This window comes from Podarcis raffonei, chromosome 2, assembly GCF_027172205.1.
Source record: "Podarcis raffonei isolate rPodRaf1 chromosome 2, rPodRaf1.pri, whole genome shotgun sequence".
NCBI classification, from domain to species: Eukaryota; Metazoa; Chordata; class Lepidosauria; order Squamata; family Lacertidae; genus Podarcis; species Podarcis raffonei.
Genome location: NC_070603.1, coordinates 125,879,570 through 125,903,600, shown reverse-complemented (window position 1 = coordinate 125,903,600; position 24,031 = coordinate 125,879,570). Strand labels below are relative to the sequence as shown.

Below are 24,031 nucleotides of genomic sequence, written 5' to 3'. Positions count from 1 at the left end.
GTCAATATATAAGTATATAAAATATAAAGAGATAATGTTCAAGTTGTGCCCTTTGGGAAATTTGGTTTTGGCAACCGCAAAACAACATCCTTCAAATCAACACTTGCAATAGGGAAGGCAAACATACAAGATCCTGGTTTTTTCCTGAGATATGACACTTGTTTAGAGATTATTGTACACTAAGCGGGGCACTTTAATACATATCAATGCGTCCCATGTCTTAGTGTATCAAAGTGCCCCAATGGACATTTTCAAAAAACTAACAATTGTTAATAAAGCCACTGAACTTATTTGAAAATCACATGTAATCCTGATTATTGAGTGGAATAACTTACCTTTGGTAGTTTTAAATCTTAACTAAATGCCGTAAAAAAGTGTTGGAACACTTTTACATTTCACATATTTTTTAAGTTGGTCGTGCTAAAAACACACCTACTCTCTTCAAACGCCAAGGGCTAACTGGCGGCCAGCGCAGTCGCAACTGTTCTACTCACACATGTATAGGCACATTTGGGTGATGTCGCGACACAAATACCATTTCTCGATATTGAAATATTGTTGGTGTGTAAATGTGCCCCTTGCGTCAATGTGCCCCACCTCCCCCATTCAGCATTTTCAGAGGAGGGGGAAGAAGGGGAAAGTGTGTCCCCCCAGATAAGACTCCCATACTCCCAGGCCATAGGCCATCCTTGCTTGGGCAGGTGGTACTTTGAGTCCAATCACATCTGGAGGGCCAGAGGTGCCTCAACTCAGCATAGAAGGTTCCTCTAGGGCTCAGTGTTACTTGGGAGTTGGTGGAACTGGATCTTAAGGGTTCTTGAGATATTTCTTCAGGGATTATGATTGGTATCCAGACCCTAACACTATAAATCCAAGGTGTCCACACTGAGAAGTTTATCAACCCTGCTGGCCGCTGGGGAAGACCTTCAGAAGGAAATGGTTTGCCCCCAAAGTTGCTTCCTTCCTTCCTCCGCTGCTGCTGCCCACACTAAAGGAATGTCTGGATGAAATCCCAGGGATGTCTGGCTCCTATGTCCAGTTGATATTCTAGAAAAAAGTGTGGCTAAGATTCTGAGTCACAGTCGTGGCTGAGAAATACAGCCAGGGAATCTGAAACTGATTTGAAGATTGGTTTCTTCTTTAATTATTATTATTATTATTATTATTATTATTATTATTATTATAATATTACATTCAGGTGGACACACCACTGGTTTCATCTTCTTTCTATTCTTTTCCACACTCAGTGTTATTCACCTTTAATACTCACCTTTTTCAGTGTAACACATATTTTTATCTTGTGATCTTCATATGAAAAGAGGTATAACAATTTAATAAATAAATCCCAGTTGGAACAGAGCTAGAATATCCAGAAGCCCTTGGCCACCCAGGGCAAAGGAGGAAGAACAGTGAGAGAGGCCTGGACAGGGAATCTCCGCTAAGATAAGCCAGTGTCAGGAGGCAGGTGCGAGACCCGGTGGCATATAATTATTATAAATCATAATGGGGGTGGGTGTCTCAGTCTGGCATTCCCAGCAGTCAGGCTTCAGCTGCTTTCCTTCTGCATCTCCAGCTCTCTCCATTCAAGAATGCAAGGCTGAGAGATGGAGGTCCAACCCCAAGAACATTCTCCAACTGAGCGTTCCTTCAACCGACCACAAGCACCAAGCCTTGTCACTAGACTTATATATGGGTCTCCCAAAATGGTCAGTATGGACCTCCTGAGGCCAAAGGGACTGTGCAGGTGATGAATAAAGATCTAGAGGTCGAAGGGGACAAAATGTGGCCCAAGGGGTGGAGGATTATAGTGCAGCAGATGAAGAACTTCATGATGAATTTAGGATCCTGATTAATATTGGCCAGGTTCATGGAACATAGAGCAGCTCCCGTTCCTGTGAGAAACCACTTTTTATAAAACGTAAACCCCACATTTCAACCGTATTCTAAGATAATGCTGATTCATTAATGCTTAATTAAGGGTTAGGAAAGGCTGATGATGCATTACCATTATTTAACATTATTTCATCTGTGTTTCCTAAACAATTGGAACATATGGAGGACAGGAAAGAATGTACGAGACGTCAAAATAAGAGCAGGTGCTAATTGATGTGTGTAATACTCCTTTGTTCTCTTCCTAGGTTTCCTTTCTCCCCCGCTCCTCCCTGTTGAAAGAAGACAATGGAGAAGGCAGTCAAAATTCTGGAGGGCCATGTCCAGTGGGAATAACAAAGAAACCATATAAATTCATGGAATGTGAAAAGAGAGAGGAGAAACAATTTGAAAGTATGGAGTGTGGGAAGAGTTTCACTGACAGTGGAACACTTGGAAAACATCAACGGACTCACACAGGGGAGAAACCATTTAAATGCATGGAGTGTGGAAAAAGCTTTGGTTGGAGTTCAAACCTTCGTATACATAAACACACTCACACGGGGGAGAAACCATATAAATGTAAGGAGTGTGGAAAGAGCTTCAGTCAGATTGGACACCTTAGAAACCATCAACGAACCCACACAGGGGAAAAACCATATAAATGTATGGAGTGTGGAAACAGCTTCACCGATAGTGGAACACTTAGAAAACATCAACAGACACACATGGGCGAGAAAACATTCAAATGCATGGAATGTGGAAAGAGCTTCAGTCAGAGGAGAAGCCTTAGAATCCATCAACGGATTCACACAGGGGAGAAACCATTTAAATGTTTGGAGTGTGGAAAGAGTTTCAGTACAAATAGAGGACTGAATATTCATCATAAAACTCACACTGGGGAAAAACCATTTGAATGTATGCTGTGTGATAAGAGCTTCACTGAGAGTAGAAAACTTAGAATCCATCATCGAACTCACACAGGGGAAAAACCATATAAATGTATGAATTGTGGAAAGAGATTCAGGCACAGTGAAACACTAAGAAAACATCAACGGACTCACACAGGAGAGAAACCATTTAAATGCATGGAATGTGGAAAGAGCTTTATTGACGGTACAGCACTTAGTATCCATCATCAAACTCACACAGGGGAGAAACCATTTGAATGTATGGATTGTGGAAAAAGCTTCAATCGCAGTGGAACACTTAGACTCCATCAACGGACTCACACAGGGGAGAAACCGTTTAATTGCATGGATTGCGGTAAGAACTTCCTTGATCGTGGAACACTTAGAATCCATCAACGGACTCACACAGGGGAAAAACCATTTGAATGTAAGGAGTGTGGAAAGGGCTTCACTTCTAAGGGTGCAGTAAAAAGACATCAGTGGACTCACTCAGGGGAAAAACCATTAAAATGCATGGAATGTGGAAAGAGTTTTATTCAGAGGAGAGAGCTGAGAGCCCATTATCGAACTCACACTGGGGAGAAACCATTTAAATGCACCGAGTGCGGAAAGAGCTTCAATCGCAGTGGAACACTTAGAAAACATCAATGGACTCACACAGGGGAGAAACCATTTAAATGTAAGGAGTGTGGAAAGGGCTTCACCAATGTTGGAAATGTTAGAAGACATCAACGGACTCACACGGGAGAAACCATTTAAATGTATGGAGAGTTGAAAGAGTTTCTTTCAGAGTGGAACCCTAATTTCACACACAGGAAACTTAGATGACATCAACAGACTCACTCGGGGACAAGCAAATAAATGTATGGAGTGTGGAAGCAGCGTCAATAGAAGTGGAAACCTTAGCAAACATCAGCGAACTCAAAAAGGGAAAACCACTTACGTATATGGAGCGTACATAGAGCTTCAGTCCTGATGTTCTTAGAAACCATCAATGGACTCGCAAGGAGGAAAAGCTTTAAGAGTTGAAACCCTACAATCCACAAACAGAAAAATCTAAAATGGTTTGAATGGAAGGAGTGTGGTGCTGGGATGGATGCTGGGATGTTTTTGCCTCTACGCATGGGTCTGGGAATGTTCTGATCAGTTCACATTGAGTTCAGTACCCTGACCTGTTCTTAACGCATTGTTGACCACATCTACGGAACGCGATTGTTATGTTCTTTCATGTCATGCAAAATCAATCATTAGTAATAGTTTAAGTCTTGATACTCAATCACTAGTTAATAGTTTAATAAGGAGGTTTCACGCCTGTCCAATTCTGTGTTCCCTTTCCCACCCTTTAATCTATTGATGATTAATACCTATATTCAACCCTTGCATTGTATTCATGTTAACCAATCAGCAACAAGCACATATGTAATGCTGTAATATTCAATAAAAGGGACTCTCCGAGACTTGCTCGAGAGATGCCTCCCGTATGACACCTTGCCATTCGTCTGTCGCTTATTTCAACCCAACAGTGTGGGAAGTGTTTCAATTGCTTTATATATAGATAATTTTATTAAGACAGTGGTACCTCGGGTTACATACGCTTCAGGTTACAGACTCTGCTAACCCAGAAATAGTGCTTCAGGTTAAGAACTTTGCTTCAGGATGAGAACAGGAACCGTGCTCCAGCGGCGGAGCAGCGGCAGGAGGCCCCAGTGGTGTTTCAGGTTAAGAACGGACCTCTGGAACGAATTAAGTACTTAACCTGAGGCACCACTGTATATAATTTTATTTACAAATTGCGTTCAAAAATGGAAGCATTCACCTCTGGGTTCTTGGCGTTTGAAAGCCCCAAACGTTCAACTTCCGAAGCGTTCTACAACCGAGATTCCACTGAGAATCCAGCAATAGTGTGTTGTCCAACGATATCCATTCTTTTAACCAACACAAAGAGGCTGCCTCGTAGTAGAAAATCTAGCAGTGCGAAGCCACCTCTATTTTTAGTATCTATCAAAATTTTAAACTTTATTCTTGGTGTTTTCCCCCTGCCAGAGTAATCATGAAATATCTCTTTGCCATTCGTTAAAGAAGCTTGTATTATTTATTATTGGTATCATTTAGAATAAAAACAGTATCTTAGGTAAAACATTTCTCTTTATGGTTGAAATCCTTCATAAAAGTGAAAGTTTCATCCTCCCCTATATTTCCAAATGTTTTTAACATTTTTTGATACTCTAACGTAATTGGAATATGTTGTAATTCAGTTTTTTTCAAATAAACCCTTATTTAGTCTCCATCTATACAATGAACTCTTTTCACCCCTCATTATCATCTATGTTGAGTTTTGATCTGATATAGTTCTTGGCTGGATCTCTACAGTCTTTAATCCTGTAGGCAGTTCCTTCAATATCCAGATCATGTTTCTTCTTCCCGCAGAATCCTTTGAATCAGAAGAACATGTTTACTCTTGTTCTAATGGGGGTCTGAATCTCCAAGCATCTGGGTTGGCAAACTAAGGGCCGTGGGCCGGATCAGGCGCAATTGCCTTCTAGATCCGGCCTGCGGACGGTCCGGGAATCGCTGTGTGGATTGCCAGCACGCACGTTCTTTCCCTCTCCCTCACCCGGCGGCGCTTTTCTCCTCAGGGACGAGCTATCTTGTCCCACACTGGGCGCCATCAACGGGGGGAGTCGGCTCACCCGCCTGCCTGCCTCAGCAGGGTGGCTCTGTGAAGGGGGTGTGACGCTGGCTGCCGGCTGCTGCTGAGTTTTCCTCTTGCTGCTCCTCCCTCTCCCTCAGTCCGCCCTTCCTTCCTTTTCTGTGCCCCTTCTTCGTGCCGCTTCCTCACACGCTTTCTTCGTCACCCCCTCCCTCCTTCATTCCTCCCATGGCGTTCAGGCAGTTTGTTTCACTGGCCGCAGCTGCCACTTGCGGGTTGGGAAGCAGCAGCAGTTGGTGGGTAAAAGCTCTGGCAACGCCCCGGTTCCCCTGCCTCTGTTCGTGGCTCCGCTGGGGCTGCTGCTTCTGTCTTCTCCGGCCAATGCAGCCTCCAACCTGCCCTGGCACCTGGCTGGAGAAGCCCAACTGGGCCTATTGGGACGACAACTGGGACAGGTAAAGCCAAACATCTTCAGGCCTCTTTGTGGGCGGGCCAAAATCGCTCATTTCCCCCCGAAATATAGTCCGGCCCCCAACAAGGTCTGAGGGACAGTGGACTGGCCCCCTGCTGAAAAAGTTTGCTGACCCCTGATCTAGAAGATCCACAGTTGTAACCATATCAAAAAAGTATTTGGTATTTTGCCTTCTTCTGAGACACTTTCCCTCAGTGTTCTGTCATAGTCCAGTGATACCACTCCATTAAATTCACCCGTAATAATTATATTTCTGTCATAAACCTCAGACATACTTTCCTCCAATAGTTGGAAGAAATCTCATGCGAAAAGTGGCTCTGAATCTGAAAGTCCCAGTCCCAAATCTTAATCCTGCCACCCTAAGATATTATAAGCAAGCCCCACATTCCTCTTTCCTCCTGCAATAGGGAGGTTAGAACAACACTTAATACCCTGCAGGGATCATAAGAGCCAGAATTGCTTAAAATTGCAGGGAGAGAGAGAAAAACTGGATTTGAAATGACCCAACCACAAGATGAGAAGTCTCCCCACTAATTGAGGGAAGGGGGAGGCATGGGGGGGGGGCTTTTGAAGTCTCCCTGCTGGCGAGGGAATTCCAGAGCAAGGGCGCCTCTGTCTGTCTGGAGTCCCTCACTGCCTCTGAATCCAGTGGGTGGTTTTTTAATGGGGGGAGGAGGGCTGGTGTTTGAAGCTGGGCTTGGCTGTTCGGGGGCGTAGCTCAGCAATGCAGCAGTTGCTCTGCATGCAGAAGGACCCCGGCTGAGTGCTTGGCATGCAGAAGGAGGCCCAGAAGGAGATCCCGCCCCTCCCTTAAAAAATGATGGTGGGTGAAACTTGGCCAACTCCCCCCCTCCCCTCTGGAGTCCCCCTCCCTGCCGCCAGTTGGGGGGCGGGGGCCGCGTCCCCATGGAGCCCCCAGAGCAGGAGGCCAGAGGCAGCGCCGCCCCGTCCTCTTCCCTTCCCCTCCGGACACAGGGAGGGGCTGCTCTGCGGACGTAGCTCTAGGGACGCGGCGTCTGAAAAGGAGCCGGAAGTGTCGCCACGAAACGCGCCGGAAGTTTCCAGACAGGGAAAGGAGGGGGGCGTCGCTGAAGAGCCCCCCCGTCGCCGCCGCCCTTTCCTTCCGCATAAGGAAAGCGGACTAATCTGGAGCCAGGGAGGCGGAGGACCAAGAGGTAAAGAGGGAGAGAGGGGGGGAAATAGAGGGGGGGGGATAAGAGGGGAGGACAAAGAGACCCCCCCAAGGAAAGCGCCCTCCCTGGGGCCCGTCGACAGGGGCCCCGATCCAGGCGACCCAGGTGGGAAGGGGGGACCCAACACCTGCAGGGCTGGCCTTGCAAGATCTCCTGGGCAGCAGCAGCACCGCCAGACTCCCCTTCCTCTTTCCTGGGGGGCCGAGAGATGCTCAGCTGCCCTGCCCCCCCTGGAGGCCTTGGCGGGAAGGGGAATGAGGACCCCAAGCAGGGCTGGGGGTGGGGCTGAGGCCCCCCATTCTCCCGGTTTCCCCCTGGCAGGAATCCCTGGGGTCGTGGGGCGCCTGGCTGGGGAAGAGAGGGAGTCCATGGAAGGGTTAATGGAAGGGGAGGAGCCTCGACAGAGACCCCTCCCCTTCCAGCACCCCTGACCCCCCCCCCATGGCCCAGTCTCCCTGCTGAGGGTGTTGGCATTGCCAGATTATCTGTATTCACTAGGACTCATTTCCATACTTTGGATTGTCCTGAATACCACCAATTATAGCCTAGCGCAAACCCAAAAGTCCTGCTAGGATGCATCTTGGCTTGCCTGCTGATGAAACTGAGTGTGTGATGACTGATAATATTGTCATTTAGCCGTTTTAGCCCCCAAGTAGAGCATGACATTGTGAATGGATTAATGGAATTCATTTACCAAAAAAATTAAATTTTGCATATAAAGCCTCATGCTAGATAATTAAAAATAAATCCATATTTCCTGATGAATAGCCTTTGGACTATAATGTAATTAAGTAGAAAACTATCTTTAGATAGATTTTTTCCTCTAAAAGCATTTTATTTATTTTTTAAATTCTGATTAAAATAAAAAAATTCTGATTTACATAAAAAAATCCATTTATTTATTTTTTAAAATCATTGATTGTATCCACCCTGATTGCAATCTTTAGCTGCTGATAACATGGCAATGTTTAGCAGGTCATATTGCGAGGTTTAGCTGGTGAGAACATTGCAACTGTTAGCTGACGAGTTATCACGATATTGAAAATCATGTATTTCCTAGTCCTTATACACTTTGGATTTGCGATATAACGTCAGCTCAAATATTAGGAAACGGTTAGTACATTAACATCAAGCCCAGCTCTAATTATGACCTAAATTTCTGGCCCAGTGTATCATTGCAGATTTTACTAGTTTTATTTTGTTTCCCATTCTAATAGTATCTCATACATTTTGGAAAGTTTTTTAAAAAATTGTTCAGTAGTACCTAAGAGACCAACTAAGTTTGTTCTGGGGAGAAGCTTTCGTGTGCATGCACACTTCTTCAAATTGGACAGTTTTCTACCTGAAATTTGGGAGACGCTTTCTCTTTCCTCTCAATAATATCTCTTTCAAACTGTGAACCTCTCCCTTCATCTTGTCCAAACAAGATGATTTGATGGTATTGAAACCAATCCGCCACCACACCTCCCACCTCATCCTGTTTATTCAGTTTTATTTCTTCTTCCAAAAAGTCCAAAAGATCTCTGTAAGTTGCCCATTGCTTTTTCCGTATTGCATTTTTTAAAAAAGCTGTTGCTTTTGTGGGTGGAAGCCAAAGAGGCGTTTTTCTTTCCAGCAGATTATTATATTTATCCCATACTGTAAAAAGGATTTTCTGAATAACCTGATTCATAGAGCTCTTGTGTGTTGTAGTTTTATCCTGCCATAAATAAGCGTGCCAACCAAACATATTCTTACGACCTTTGTTATAAGACAAAACCTGCTCCTTTTCCCTTATGGGGTATCCAAGAGCCCATATAGTCCTTAAGTGGGTTCCATATTGGTAGGAGAAAATAACAGAGGCCAACCAGAGTATATGGGAAGCAAAGCGGCTAGTAAGCCTGATCTTTATTACCCTGTTGCAACAGTGTCCCCCCCTCACCACAACCAGCAGGGAGGTGTGCAAGGCCTTATATAGTCTTTTCAAATTGCCCACCCAAGACCCCCCCCCCAAATATCATACAGAAGGAGACTGTCTACAGCAGGAATACATCACAGCAGAAAACCTGTCCTCAAGGATACCTGTTAATGGTCACTAACTGCATTACCTGGGCAGCCTGGCCATTCTTTTGTGATGGTAAATACTTTAGTTCCTGAATCCAGGTCACAGGCTCACCCTGTTCATCCCTCCTTAAGGCAGTATTTGTAAGCACAAAGACAATGGGAAGGCTTCCATTTGCCTCCTTTACTGCAGAGGAATATTTGAGTGCGTTTCCGAGCACGATTCAAAGTGTTGGTGCTGACCTTTAAAGCCCTAAACGGCCTCAGTCCTGTATACCTGAAGGAGCGTCTCCACCCCCATCGTTCAGCCCGGACACTGAGGTCCAGCGCCGAGGGCCTTCTGGCGGTTCCCTCATTGCAAGAAGTGAGGCTACAGGGAACCAGACAGAGGGCCTTCTCGGTAGTGGCGCCTGCCCTGTGGAACGCCCTCCCATCAGATGTCAAAGAGATAAATAATTACCTGACATTCAGAAGACTTTTTTTTTTAAAAAAATGATATTTATTAAGATTTTTCCATTATCAAAAAAACAAAAAAGAAAACAAAAAAGAAAACGAAACAAAAAAAAAAATTTACAAACACATAAAATTCAAAGTCATTATTTTCAATAACCTATTTTCCTGACTTCCCCACACCTCCCCCTCTTGTATTCCAATTCAAATTGTTGGTTCCACAAGTTCTTGTCCCCAATTTTTAACCTTTTTATATTTCAATCATTTTAGAAAAACCAATTTTAACTTTTAAACTTTAAACTTATAAATTTATAACTTATAACTTATAAACATCTTTTTTAAAAGATTTTATTGCATTAGCCGTGTGGCCATAGCATGATATACATAGAAATAACAACATAAAATGGGGGTGGGGAGGTAAAGGTAGATATCGTCCTGGGCAAATACTTAAAGGGGAAAAAAAAAAAAGATAACAGAAGCAACAGGGGATTTAAAACATCGAGTGACCGATAGTACAAAAACAAAAAGACAAAAAACTGCTGAGGCTGGAGGAGGATCATAAAGGGGTCCTTCAGCTCCTAGCTCCATTGTCTTTGTACAATAAAGCTACTTGGAACTTCGTTCGATTGTGCAGCGTACCGACTGCAGCTGTGGTGTTAAAAAAGAAGTTAGTGCCGCTTTCCTCTTCATCACACTGAGCAGGAAGTTAGCTGTCATCTCGGTAATCCAACAATCAGAATCCTGCAAAAAAAGGGACACTATCCAGGGCTGGATTGGGAGATGAAGCTTGTTCATGAGAGGAGTTAAAAACCGAGATCTTTCATCTGTCCAGTTGGGACAGAAGATCATTACATGTTCCTTTGGAGGCCAATGGCGTCCGGGGGGTCCGGCACACTTCCTGCTCGGCTCTGGTCTTCCCCCCTGGGACCTTTGACTCAGCAGAGCGTAAACACAGCGGAACAGAAGCAGGAAACGTTCTTCGTGTGAAGGCAATAATTCAGGCTGAAACGCAGCAGTCTCCTTATCTTTAAAGTCTTTATTCCCTTAGCAAAACACAACAGCTATAAATCTCCTGCCTGGCGACAGTTCGCACATCGCTGCTCTCTTCTCGGAGCAAACACGCACACTGTGAAAGAACACAGGAAACCACTCCCTTCAGTGTTCTAAACCCGCCCTCAGAATGTGAGGCGTCATCACTCAGAACTCTTAACCCTGTAAGTTCTGAGCCTCTCCTAACAGTTCCATAGTCTCCAGAGCCGTGTCATTACAGGTGCATGTTCTGTTTGCGATGGGGACTCTGAAATAACAACCCGACAGAACTGCTGTAGGAAAACAGTTGAGACGGGCACAGGTAAAGGCCCTTCGCTTAGCCTCCGAAGAAATTGTGAAGCAGTATAGAGGGATTCCTTCAGGGGGAGGAATAGCTAGGGCTAGGCCTGAACACGGCCCTCTTGCATCGGCAGCTGTGTTAGAGAAGTCAAGTTGCTGTAGCTTCTTTTTAATTGAAGGTAGGGCCGCCGGACTGATACACTCTAATTTAAGAACAGTTTTGCAATTCAGATTGAAAAGAGAGCGGAGTTTGAGGTTCATTGTAGTTTTCCAAGGGGAATTATGAATATCTCTTAGGATCAGATTGGAAAAACCACCTCTAATTCTAGCATCTGATGCTAGTAGGTGGGAGCTATAGGAAATGGCTCGACACCATTCTCGTTTTACAATTGAGGGCTGGGCGAACTCAAGTCGTAGGGCTGCACCTGAGACGCATCTCGGGACACCGGAAAGAGATCTCAGAAACATATGAAGTGGGCGATCCAAGTTACCTGATATTGCTGTAGTCCATACTTCACAGCCATATAATAATTTAGGAACAACTTTGGCATTAAATATTTGAATTGCTGCTGGAAGGTGTTTGCCGCCCTTCTGGTGATAAAATCGGACAATGGCATTGGAGGTCGTGGTTGCGGCGAAAAAGGCAGATTGTAGATGGGTGGTCCAGGAGAGATTATAAGTGAATATTAAGCATAGATATTTAAAGGCTTTTACCTTTTCTAAGTAGCCACCTGTGATCTTAAGCGGCTCCAGCTTGAGTTTGCGGGAACGAGTGAAGTGAAGGACTTTCGATTTTTTATAATTAATATTAAGAGCTTCCGCCTTACAATAGGCGATAAATGCATTAACTGCATTTGCTAGGTCCGCAGCTGTTCTGGATAAGATGACGGCATCATCTGCATAGAAAAGGGAAGCAACGGGGTGACCTGCGTGAGGAGGATACTTAGTTGCTAGCTTCAAATGGGAAATTGCATCATGAAGATAGAGATTAAACAGTAAAGGGGCCAAGAGACAACCTTGTCGGACGCCCTTGGCCGTTGGGAATGGAGTGGTAAGGGAGCCGTTGGGACCACTTCGGACGCAAGCTGTGGTGTTTGAATAAAGGGAAATAATTAGGGAGAGGAGATGCGGATCAATTCCCAGATGGGCAAGTTTGGACCATAATCTCTGCCTAGGAATGGAATCAAAGGCGGCCTCCAGGTCCATGAAAGCGGCAAATAGGTGGCCTTGCCTTGGTGCAGTGTATTTACTGGCAAGGTGATAAAGAGTTAGACAGTGGTCCATGGTTGATGCTGACTTTCGGAAGCCAATCTGTTCTAGCGGTAGAATGTTCCTCTCCTGGACCCATGAAAGAAGTTCTTCCAGTAATACAGCGGCAAATATTTTCCCCGGAATAGATAATAAACTAATGGGGCGATAGTTCTTAGGGATGTTTGGCTGGCCGCCTTTGAAGATCGGAACTATTATAGCTTCTCTCCAGGAGTCGGGGATGTCTAGGGCGGAGGAGATAGCGGTGAATACAGGAGTCAGCTGTTCGCTCCACCAAAGAGGATCAGTCAGGAAAAGGTCCAACGGGACCATGTCTGGGCCGGGGGCCTTATTCCTTCGCATGGACATTATGATGTTGAAGATGCGAGTTGAGGTAAAGTTTATTGAAGAAGTGGGACTAAGAGAACAGGAACAGAAGTCCGACGGGGGGTGAAGGAGATCTGTAAGATGATTTGGAGAAGCGAAACTGGTTGAATAATAGGCAATCCATTCATCAGCGGAAATCTGGGTAGCTGAATTGAGTGGTGCCGAAGGTCTAACTAAGCGCCAGAAGGAGCGGGAGTCATGCCTCTCTACAGCCGAACGAAGAGTGGACCAAGCCTCAAGGATGTGCTGCTGTTTCTTGCAATGAATCATGTTTCTGTATGTCCTTTTAATATCTATGAGCTTTGCACGGGTTTGGGGGTCGTTGGAAAATTTGATGATTCTGACCATTTTCCTAATTCGCCTTCTTAGGGCTTTACATTCCTTGTCAAACCAAGGTGCTTCAGAGAAGAGGCGTTGGTGGGTAGGCGAGGTGGTGGTTGTGTAAGTTGTTGAGAAAGCATCAATTAATTTCCGATATTGGTCAGCGGGCAGAATTGGGTCAGAAGGAACAGCAGACATATCGAATGATTTTTGTATGTCCAGGGCAAGAGAGGAACTGAGGCTTGTCCATTTCTTTGTTTTGTATACAGGGTGGCTTTGTGCCGTGGAACTATAGTTTGAGGGGGCTGAAAATGGCTCTATTAGGTTTAACAATAGAGTCAATGGAAGGTGGTCACCACCAAAATATTCAGCCACTTCCATTTTTGTAGAAATTGAAAATAGCTCCGGCGTCAATAAAATGTAGTCGACAACACTGGTTCCCCGGGAAGTGATGCACGTTAACTGCTGCGAAGACAAGGGAGTGATGTTACCATTCGCGATGCAAAGATCGTTTTCCATGGCCAATTGGGCCATCAGCCTCCCCGACGCATTTGTTATAGGATCAAGAGAGCATCTGTTTCCCCAGGGGGGCTGCAGGGGATTGTCCAAGAGTGCTGCGGGAGATAATATATCATCGTCGTTGGGACCTATTCTTGCATTGAAGTCGCCTAAGAGGATTTGGGGAAGTCCTGGGTTAGTTGTTTGAAGATCATGGAGCCAAGACGAAAGTTCAGACCACCTTTCATTGCGGTCAAAATCATTGGTTACTGGGGGCAGATATACTGTAGTTATCAACCATGGGCTTTTGGTCTTTGGAAGATGGATCTTTATAGTGAGAAAGTAAGGGGAAGATTTAATTTCCTCGCAAATAGTGAGGGATAAGTTGGTTGAAATAAGACAGGCGAGGCCAACTTGGGGGCGACCCCTGTTGGTTAGTTTACGAGCACAGGAGCTAAAGGAGCAATAATTAGGGAGAGCGATACTTTGTTGGGACCAGGTCTCTTGAAGGCACACAATGTCAAAAGAAGAGATGAAGTTTATTACCTCAAGATCCATTTGCTTTGTCGCCCAGCCGTTAACATTCCAGGAGACAATTTTAAGGCTCTGGGATGGATTGGATGCGTCTTTAAAGGAAGGAACTGCTTTTGCTTGATTTGTGAGTGAGGATTGAGTCTGTTTATACCTAATGATGTCGAATTTCCGCGGAGATAGGGAGCCGGCTGGTGTTTGCCTCTGTTCTGATCTTTGTCAATTATTTCCCAAGGTGCTTTTAGGGATTACTCTTTTATGAGCCGGCCCATTGCTCTCCATACATGGCAGACTAGCCAAGTGTTCTATAGTTTCGGCTGTTAAGTGTTGAATACTGACATTAGAGGTCACCGGGCCTTTGAAGTGTGTTATCTCTTTCCGTAAGTATTCTTCCGGTACCTGATTATGGCCTAATTCTGCCTCGTCTAGGTACCTCAGCTTGTCCCAAGAGCCTGGTGAGTTCACCTTAGGGATGGTTCTCCTTGTTGGAGGTGGTGTAGTGTTCTCTTCAGTGTGCTGGGCTTCCTTGATTGGAGGTAGGTTAATCTCAGCCATTGTCTGAAGGTAACGAGGCCGACAGGCCGCTGGGTTTTGTTCTTGCATAGGGTTCAAATTATAGGAAGTCTGGTCCTTATTGTGGGCGTCCACATTAATTTCCTTATTTATATCTCTCCCAGCCAGCTTAACTCTTAGCAAATCTAGTCTTTCTAATATTTCAGTTTGTATTGGAGATGGAAAATGGCAAAATTGCCTAATTAAGGTATTTTCTTCCACGGAGAAAAGGTCCTCATCTTCATTCTCTTGAAATTGCAGGTCTTGCAGGTGAGCATCTTTCCTTTTTAGTTTTTGAGGCTCTTGTTTCTGGAGACCAGGCCAGGTTCTGGGAGGTTGTTTCTCCTTACTAGGGTTTGCATGCTTAGTTTCCAGAAGGGGATTCGGTGGAGCCTTGTTTTAAAAAAATCTGAGAATTTTTATCTGGGCCTTTGAGAATATATATCTTGATCTGTAGATAAACTTGGCCAGGTTCTGGTCTCTAAATGTGATCATTGCTCTCATTGAACAACCATCATGATGCAAATAATCTACAGAAGTAATGTCATATGGCTTTACTGCTCCTGGCAATATATCATTCAGAATGTTCAAGGAGCTCATTCTTCGATCTTTCCCTGAAAGGAAGCCCTTTGATTTTGGGAAGTTTGTAAATACCAATTTTTGGGGATTTAAAATCAAGTTCCAACATCTTGCCTGAGTAAAGGCTTGCCCATCTTGTATAATGTTGTCATCGCGATTGGGCATTACATCGTCCCCATTTCCCGGTTTGCTAAGCGGTTTGCTGCCTTCATTATTAGGCACCACTTCTCCCCCAGATTCTAGCTCACTGAGTGAACTGTTACCAGAGCTCTGGGACGTTGCTTCCATCCTCCCATTTAGTTCTGAACTATGGTTCGGAGATGCCACCTTGGCCATTAGCTGTGGCGATGACTTCTTTTTCCCCTTCCTGCCTTTCTCTTTTTTATCTCGTACAGCAGATTTATTTGAGTCCGATGGGAGTAGATTAAATAATTTCTGCCATTGTTTATGTCGGCTTATCTTTATTTTCCTTGTTGTTTTAATGTTCTTAGTTTTCTTTTCCCTGGCTTTTGGTCTTTTTTTTTGCAATTTCTTGGTTGTTACTGCTTGTCTCATCTTCACAGGTTTATCTGGGTTATGCACAAGTTCATCTGGTTTATGCACTTGGGGTGCATCAGTTGCTGTTGTCTCTTTTGGTTGGGGAATAAAATTTTCCACAAGGGTCAGCAATAACCCATTTGTTATTGTCAAGTAATTTTTTATGTTGAAAAGGTCTGTATTTATATCTTGGAGGTGGGCCTGAAAATGGCCATCACTCGGTTCAGTTTGAGTATATTTAGAAGTGGGCGCCTGGTCTTGGTGGCATGTTGTTAATTCTGCCAGGGACCACTGATTATAGGTGACAGAAATATTTTCCTCAAGTTTCTCCGCTAGAACTAGCTCTTGCGCCAAGCTTCTTGGGGAATTTGTATTTCCAGAGTTTTGTTGAAGCTCTTTGAAGTAATGTGACCATTCAAGATAAGTAAGGGGGGGAGGGGTGACTTCGTCAATAATTAGTTCAATTTGTTCGCTCATGCATTCCTCCCTCTTAGGGAAATAATTTATAATTTTACTTTGTCTCTTTCCGGGTCCCGGGGGGCTAAGTGGCGTATCTGGCAAGATACCCAACTCCTTACATATCTTTCTGGTGAGGACCATGTTGGGTAGTTGTCTTCCAATTAGAAAGCCAGTTGTCCCCAAGTGTTTCTACCTAATTTGCAGGACCGATCAGTGCTTAGCTCATCAGCAAGCACTGATTCTCAATATGTTTCTTTGGTGGAGCAGGAAAAGGGAGGAAGGGAGGAAGGTTTGAGAGCTCTTCCGTCAGCTCCCAGTGTCCTTTTGCTGATAAAAGCTGATAGAAGCTGGGGGTTAATTGATATAAGGTGAAGGATGGTAATTATTTTCCAAGCCAAGCCTCTTTATCAGCCTGCTTTGCTGAAGACGGTCTTACTCACACAGGCGGGACTCGAAGGGGACTTGCTTCAACCCTTTTTTCGGTGTTTCCGATCACCCACCTTGAGTTTTTTCCTTTCCAGTGACGGGGGATCCCTTCACGGCAGGGGAGTCAGGCCAGACCTCTTCCCTTCCCCACTCATTCGTTTCAGGGGATTACTCAGCTCCTCAGCACCAAATGCACAGCGGGGGGTGCGGCAAGGCAGCAAGGCTGAAGCTCGAATCAGGTGGTAAAACAATAAAGCAATAAAAGCCCAGAGGGGTTTAAAAAACTGCTTAAAACTGCTTGAAGCTTAATCTAAAACAATAAAACAATAAAAGCCCAGAGGGGGTTAAAGAAAAAAACTACTTAAAACTACTTAAAACTTAATCTAAAAGTGGACAAAGTTAACTAGGCTACTACCTTCGTCGCCATCTACTTATAAACATCAATAATTATACATCTGTTCTTATTCTTAAAGCCTTTTTCTAAAGTCGACCTAAATTCCCTTCCACGATTTCCTCAATTCTCATACAAATAACAAAACAAAATAAAAACAAAACAAATTATAATTATGCACCCTTTGGATTCCCAAACTCCACCCCCCCTTTCCCGGTTCCAATCCCAATAATCGTCCATCAGTCAATCTACTCTCAGCCTGGGGATCTCACGTCCGAGGCTCTCAATTCTCTCTCAGTTCCTCTCTGCCGGCTTTTTGGATAGTCCTTAGTATTAAACACCAAATCTCGGAGAAGCTCTAGTCCAATAAAGTCCATATTTCTTCCAACCAGACCTCCATACTCAAAAGTGGAGCCTAAGTCTTGTTTCTTACTCTTTTTAAGTCCAAATGTCCCGAAAGCTCCAACTTCCACCTTAATCAGATTTGTAATCCTTAGGTCTTCAGATCTCCACACAAGAAGATCTCTCCATTCTTCAGTCTCCAATTCAAACCAAATTTTCACCATCGAGTTCTTATTTTCCTTTGCAGCCATCATGCCAGGCCTCTGGCTCTCCTTTACCATCTGTAAAATTCATGGAACTTTGAAGTGTCAGGCATAGCTCTAATGGCTTTAGCCCAAACGTAACAGAGTTTTCCTGCACAGCGAAGAAGCTAGTTGAGGTGGAAATGACTAGTCAGCTAGACTCAGAATAACTATTTACAGGATTTATTAAAAAGAAAAAAAAACCAGCAGAGTTTCTGCATACAAAACAAAGCAAAATAAATCCTTTCTTTCTCTCTCTCTCTCTTAACCATACACAGCACTCCTACTCCTAACTCCTAACACACCTAACCCAAACTGTGCTAGCATTCCTAGATAACAGAGTTGAGTGCTGGTCGTTAACCAATCAGAGTAAGTAGTTTCTAGGTCAAGCTGACCTTGGCTTTCTGCCAAGAGTAAATTGACACTGCCTTGAGTTAATTGTGTGAAGCCAGAATCTGTAAGTTTTCATGAGAATCAATTAACAGAAACTGAACAAAAATTACAGCTCCTCCTTCCTTTTTCTCAGGAACACCATATATCTCTTTCTTCCCACTCTCAAAGCTCTCAAGTTTTTCTTCTTGTTCAGCTGCATGAGCTTCCTGAGTCGGTTCCTTGTCAGATTCAATGAATTTGTTTACTGTTAAGTCCAGAGTTGTAACATTTGTAGCCAAAACATCAATTTGGCCTTGTAATTTTCCCAAGAGAACAAAGACTGTCCAGTTCAGCTTGAATTTCCCCTCCTTTAGCCATTCTTGTAATGTCCCAAAACCCCCTCTAGAGGGATTTTGGTTACTTAGTGTTCTTTCCAGTTCAAATCCAAAAATCAAATTAGTTTGTATCAGTTCTTCCTTGTTTTCAACAAAATATAGTCAAATTGTAACAAGTATAGCCAGCAGAAACAACAGAAACAAAGTTCTCTTTTTCCGTCTGACAGCTAATTTGACAGCTGTCAAACTCTTCCAATACCTTCAACAGGCTCTGTCGCGGATCACTCCCGGGTCCGTGGGGGTGGCACTTCAACTCCCAAAATTAGCTCTTATCCTCCAGTAAGATTTCTTCTAGTGCCAAATCGTGAAATTAATGTCTTTTGCCAAATGATAAGAGAAAAAATTCTCTCGACCTTAGTTAGCAGGTCCTTGCTTTAGATTATTTACAGGAGGAGGAGGCTGACTTCCTGTTTACACCTCCCCCGATCGTACCTAATTCATCAAAAAAAATTCTTTAAAAATCCAATTTCCGTACTACTCACGGGTTGTTATTTTGAAGTCCAAATCACAAGAAGTCCGCGCTCTCCGGCCATGGCAGGAGAAGCAGACGACTCACAGCACCGCGACGCTCACCCCGTCCCCCGTTCCGGAGCTTTTAAAAAGGCTCCTTCGCAGGTCGGGGGGGCGCTAATGGTGCCCGCCGAGTCACCAGGTTCACAGGCTTCTCCGCCTGTGATTTTTAAGGGTCTCCGCGTCGCCGCAGCGGTACGACCCTGATCCTGTGGAGCCGATTCCCTCCGGAGCTCGGAGGGAATCCGCCATTAGCCGTTGGCGCTAACCCGGAAGTCCATTCAGAAGACATCTTAAGGCAGCCCTGTTCAGGGAAGTTTTTAATATGTAACGCTGTACTGTTTTTAACACTGATTGGGAGCCGCCCAGAGTGACTGGGGAAACTCAGCCAGATGGGCAGGGTATAAATAATAAATTATTATTATTATTATTATTATTGTTGTTGTTGCTGCTGCTGCTGCTGCTGTTGTTGTTATATTACATTCAGGTGGACACACCACTGGTTTCATCTTCTTTCTATTCTTTTCCTTTAATACTCTTTAATACTCACCTTTTTCAGTGTAACACATATTTTTATCTTGTGATCTTCAAATGAAAAGAGGTATAACAATTTAATAAATAAATCCCAATTGGAGCAGAGCTAGAATATCCAGAAGCCCTTGGCCACCCAGGGCAAAGGAGGAAGAACAGTGACAGAGGCCTGGACAGGGAATCTCCACTAAGATAAGCCAGTGTCAGGAGGCAGGTGCGAGACCCGGTGGCATATAATTATTATAAATCATAATGCGGGTGGGTGTCTCAATCTGGCCTTCCCAGCAGTCAGGCTCCAGCTGCTTTCCTTCTGCATCTCCAGCTCTCTCCATTCCATAATGCAAGGCTGAGAGATGGAGGTCCCGCCCCAAGAACATTCTCCAACTGAGCACTCCTTCAACCGACCACAAGCACCAAGCCTTGTCACTAGACTTATATATGGGTCTCCCAAAATGGTCAGTATGGACCTCCTGAGGCCAAAGGGACTGTGCAGGTGATGAATAAAGATCTAGAGGTCGAAGGGGACAAAATGTGGCCCAAGGGGTGGAGGATTATAGTGCAGCAGATGAAGAACTTCATGATGAATTTAGGACCCTGATGAATATTGGCCAGGTTCATGGAACATAGAGCAGCTCCCTTTCCTGTGAGAAACCACTTTTTATAAAACGTAAACCCCACAGTTCAGCCGTATTCTAAGATAATGCTGATTCATTAACAATAATTAAGGGTTATGAAAGGCTGATGATGCATTACCATTATTTAACATTATTTCATTTGCCTATGCCAAAAAATTGGAACATATGGAGGACAGGAGAGAATTTACAAGACATTAAAATAAGAGCAGTTGCTAATTGATGTGTGTAATATTCCTTTGTTCTCTTCCTAGGTTTCCTTTCCCCCCGCTCCTCCCTGTTGAAAGAAGACAATGGAGAAGGCAGTCAAAATTCTGGAGGGCCATGTCCAATGGGAATAACAAAGAAACCATATAAATTCATGGAATGTGAAAAGAGAGAGGAGAAACAATTTGAAAGTATGGAGTGTGGGAAGAGTTTCACTGACAGTGGAACACTTGGAAAACATCAACGGACTCACACAGGAGAGAAACCATTTAAATGCATGGAGTGTGGAAAAAGCTTTGGTTGGAGTTCAAACCTTCGTATACATAAACACACTCACACAGGGGAGAAACCATATAAATGTAAGGAGTGTGGAAAGAGCTTCAGTCAGATTGGACACCTTAGAAACCATCAACGAACCCACACAGGGGAAAAACCATATAAATGTATGGAGTGTGGAAAGAGCTTCACCGATAGTGGAACATTTAGAAAACATCAACAGACACACACGGGCGAGAAACCATTCAAATGCATGGAATGTGTAAAGAGCTTCAGTCAGAGGAGAAGCCTTAGAATCCATCAACGGATTCACACAGGGGAGAAACCATTTAAATGTTTGGAGTGTGGAAAGAGTTTTAGTACAAATAGAGGACTGAATATTCATCATAAAACTCACACTGGGGAAAAACCATTTAAATGTATGCTGTGTGATAAGAGCTTCACTGTTAGTAGAACACTTAGAATCCATCATCAAACTCACACAGGGGAAAAACCATATAAATGTATGGATTGTGGAAAGAGCTTCACTTACAGTGAAACACTAAGAAAACATCAACGGACTCACACAGGAGAGAAACCATTTAAATGCATGGAATGTGGAAAGTGCTTTATTGATGGTACAGCACTTAATATCCATCATCAAACTCACACAGGGGAAAAACCATTTGAATGTATGGATTGTGGAAAAAGCTTCACTTGTAGTGGAACACTTAGAATCCATCAACGGACTCACACAGGGGAAAAACCATATAAATGTATGGAGTGTGGAAAGAGCTTCTCTTCTAATGGAGACCTTAGAAGACATCAATGGACTCACTCAGGGGAGAAACCATTAAAATGCATGGAATGTGGAAAGAGTTTTATTGAGAAAAGATCCCTGAGAACCCATTATCAAACTCACACTGGGGAGAAACCATTTAAATGCACCGAGTGCGGAAAGAGCTTCAATCGCAGTGGAACACTTAGAAAACATCAATGGACTCACACAGGGGAGAAACCATATAAATGTGTGGATTGTGGAAAGAGATTCAGTCACAGTGAAACACTAAGAAAACATCAACGGACTCACACAGGAGAGAAACCATTTAAATGCATGGAATGTGGAAAGAGCTTTATTGATGGTACAGCACTTAGTATCCATCATCAAACTCACACAGGGGAAAAACCATTTAAATGCACCGAGTGCGGAAAGAGCTTCAATCGCAGTGAAACACTTAGAAAACATCAATGGACTCACACAGGGGAGAAACCATTTAAATGTAAGGAGTGTGGAAAGGGCTTCACCAATGTTGGAAATGTTAGAACACATCAATGGACTCACACAGGGGAGAAACCATTTAAATGTAAGGAGTGTGGAAAGGGCTTCACCAATGTTGGAAATGTTAGAAGACATCAACGGACTCACACACGGGAGAAACCATTTAAATGTATGGAGAGTTGAAAGAGTTTCTTTCAGAGTGGAACCCTAATTTCACACACAGGAAACTTAGACGACATCAACAGACTATTTGCTTGTCGGGGACAAGCAAATAATTGTATGGAGTGTGGAAAGAGCTTCAATAGAAGTGGAAACCTTGGCAAACACCAGCAAACTCAAAGAGGGAAAACCACTTACGTATATGGAGCGTACATAGAGCTTCAGTCCTGATGTTCCTACAAAACATCAATGGACTCGGAAGGACAATCCACAAACTAAAAAATCATAGTTTGAATGGAAGGAGTGTGGGAAGTGCTTCAATTGCTTTATATATAGATAATTTTATTAATACTGTATATAATTTTATTTACAAATTGCATTCAAAAATGGAAGCATTCACTTCCGGGTTGTTGGAGTTTGAAAGCCCCAAACATTCGACTTACAAAGCGTTCAACAACCAAGATTCCACTGGGTATCCAGCAATTGTGTGTTGTCCAACAATATCCATTCTTTTAACCAACACAAAGAGGCTGCTTCATAGTAGAAAATCTAGCAATGCGAAGCCACCTCTATTTTTAGTATCTTATCAAAATTTTATACGGTATTCTTGGTGTCCCCCCCCCCCCCGCCAGAGTAATCATGAAATATCTCTTTGCCATTTGTTAAAGAAGCTTGTATTATTTATTATTGGTATCATTTAGAATAAAAACAGTATCTTAGGTAAAACATTTCTCTTTATGGTTGAAATCCTTCGTAAAAGTGAAAGTTTCATCCTCCTATTTCCAAATGCTTTTTTACATCTTTTGATACTCTAACGTAATTGGAATATGTTGTAATTCAGTGTTTTTCAAATATACCCTTATTTCCATCTAAACAATGAACTCTTTTCACCCCTCTTATCATCCATGTTGAGTTTGATCTGATATAGTTCTTGGCTGGATCTCTACAGTCTTCAATCCTGTAGGCAGTTCCTTCAATATCCAGATCATGTTTCTTCTTCCCGCAGAATCCTTTGAATCGGAAGAACATGTTTACTCTTGTTCTAATGGGGGTCTGAATCTCCAAGCATCTGGGTTGGCAAACTAAGGATCAGGCGCAATTGCCTTCTAGATCCAGCCTGCGGACGGTCCAGGAAGAGCGCGTGGATTGCCAGCATGCACGTTCTTTCCCTCTCCCTCACACGGCAGCGCTTTTCTCCTCAGGGACGAGCAATCTTGTCCCACACTGGGCGCCATCAACAGGGGGAGTCGGCTCACCCGCCTGCCTGCCTCAGAAGGGTGGCGCTGGGAAGGGGGCGCTGGCTGCCGGCTGCTGCTGCGTTATCTTGCTCCTCCTCCCTCTCCCTCAGTCCATCCTTTCTTCCTTTTCTGTGCCCCTTCTCCTCACGCGCTTTTTTCATCAACCCCTCCCTCCTTCATTCCTCCCATGGAGTTCAGGCGGTTTCTTGCAGCGGCCGCAGCTGCTGCTTGAGGGTTGGGAAGCAGCAGCAGGTGGTGAGTAAAAGTTCTGGCAACGCCCCGGTTCCCCGTCTCCGTTCGCAGCTGCTGCTTCTGTCTTCTCCGGCCCACGCAGCCTCCTGCCCTGCCCTGGCACCTGGCTGGAGAAGCCCAACTGCGGCTATTGGGACGACAACTGGGACAGGTAAAGCCAAACATCTTCAGGCCTCTTTGCGGAAGAAATCTCATGCAAAAAGTGGCTCTGAATCTGAAAGTCCCAGTCCCAAATCTTAATCCTGCCACCCTAAGATATTATGAGCAAGCCCCACATTCCTCTTTCCACCTGCAATAGGGAGGTTAGAACAACACTTAATACCCGGCAGGGATCATAAGAGCCAGAATTGCTTTGCATTCACCAACGCTATGTGAAATATCACTAGTGAACAGAATAATTTAAACAAGGAAACCAACAACAGTATTAAAAGAGAGAAAAGCTGGATTTGAAATGACCCAACCACAAGATGAGAAGTCTCCCCACTAATTGAGGGAAGGGGGAGGCATGGGGGGGGGCTTTTGAAGTCTCCCTGCTGGCGAGGGAATTCCAGAGCAAGGGCGCCTCTGTCTGTCTGGAGTCCCTCACTGCCTCTGAATCCAGTGGGTGGTTTTTTAATGGGGGGAGGAGGGCTGGTGTTTGAAGCTGGGCTTGGCTGTTCGGGGGCGTAGCTCAGCAATGCAGCAGTTGCTCTGCATGCAGAAGGACCCCGGCTGAGTGCTTGGCATGCAGAAGGAGGCCCAGAAGGAGATCCCCCCCTCCCTTAAAAAATGATG

At 44.2% G+C, this 24,031-nt stretch overlaps 2 protein-coding genes across 7 annotated transcripts in view; both read left to right on the top strand.

Annotated features, from left to right (window-relative positions):
* The window catches only part of LOC128409526 (zinc finger protein 208-like), a 125,267-nt gene that overhangs the window by 44,255 nt on the left and 56,981 nt on the right, over positions 1-24,031 (top strand). For 2 of the 6 annotated variants that reach the window (XM_053380054.1, XM_053380052.1), the window contains exon 2: positions 20,122-21,638. In XM_053380054.1, the coding sequence (XP_053236029.1) occupies positions 20,122-21,638 (1,517 nt within the window). Of the gene's footprint in view, positions 1-6,920; positions 7,078-8,526; positions 8,621-19,260; positions 19,729-20,121; positions 21,639-24,031 lie in introns of those variants that run through there. The other 4 variants (XM_053380049.1, XM_053380053.1, XM_053380050.1 and 1 more) reach the window with 4 other exon arrangements.
* Positions 1,155-4,266, top strand: LOC128409554 (zinc finger protein 14-like). Its single transcript, XM_053380143.1, has one exon. The coding sequence runs from the start codon at positions 2,247-2,249 to the stop codon at positions 3,537-3,539; it is 1,293 nt and encodes a 430-aa protein (XP_053236118.1). The 5' UTR covers positions 1,155-2,246; the 3' UTR covers positions 3,540-4,266.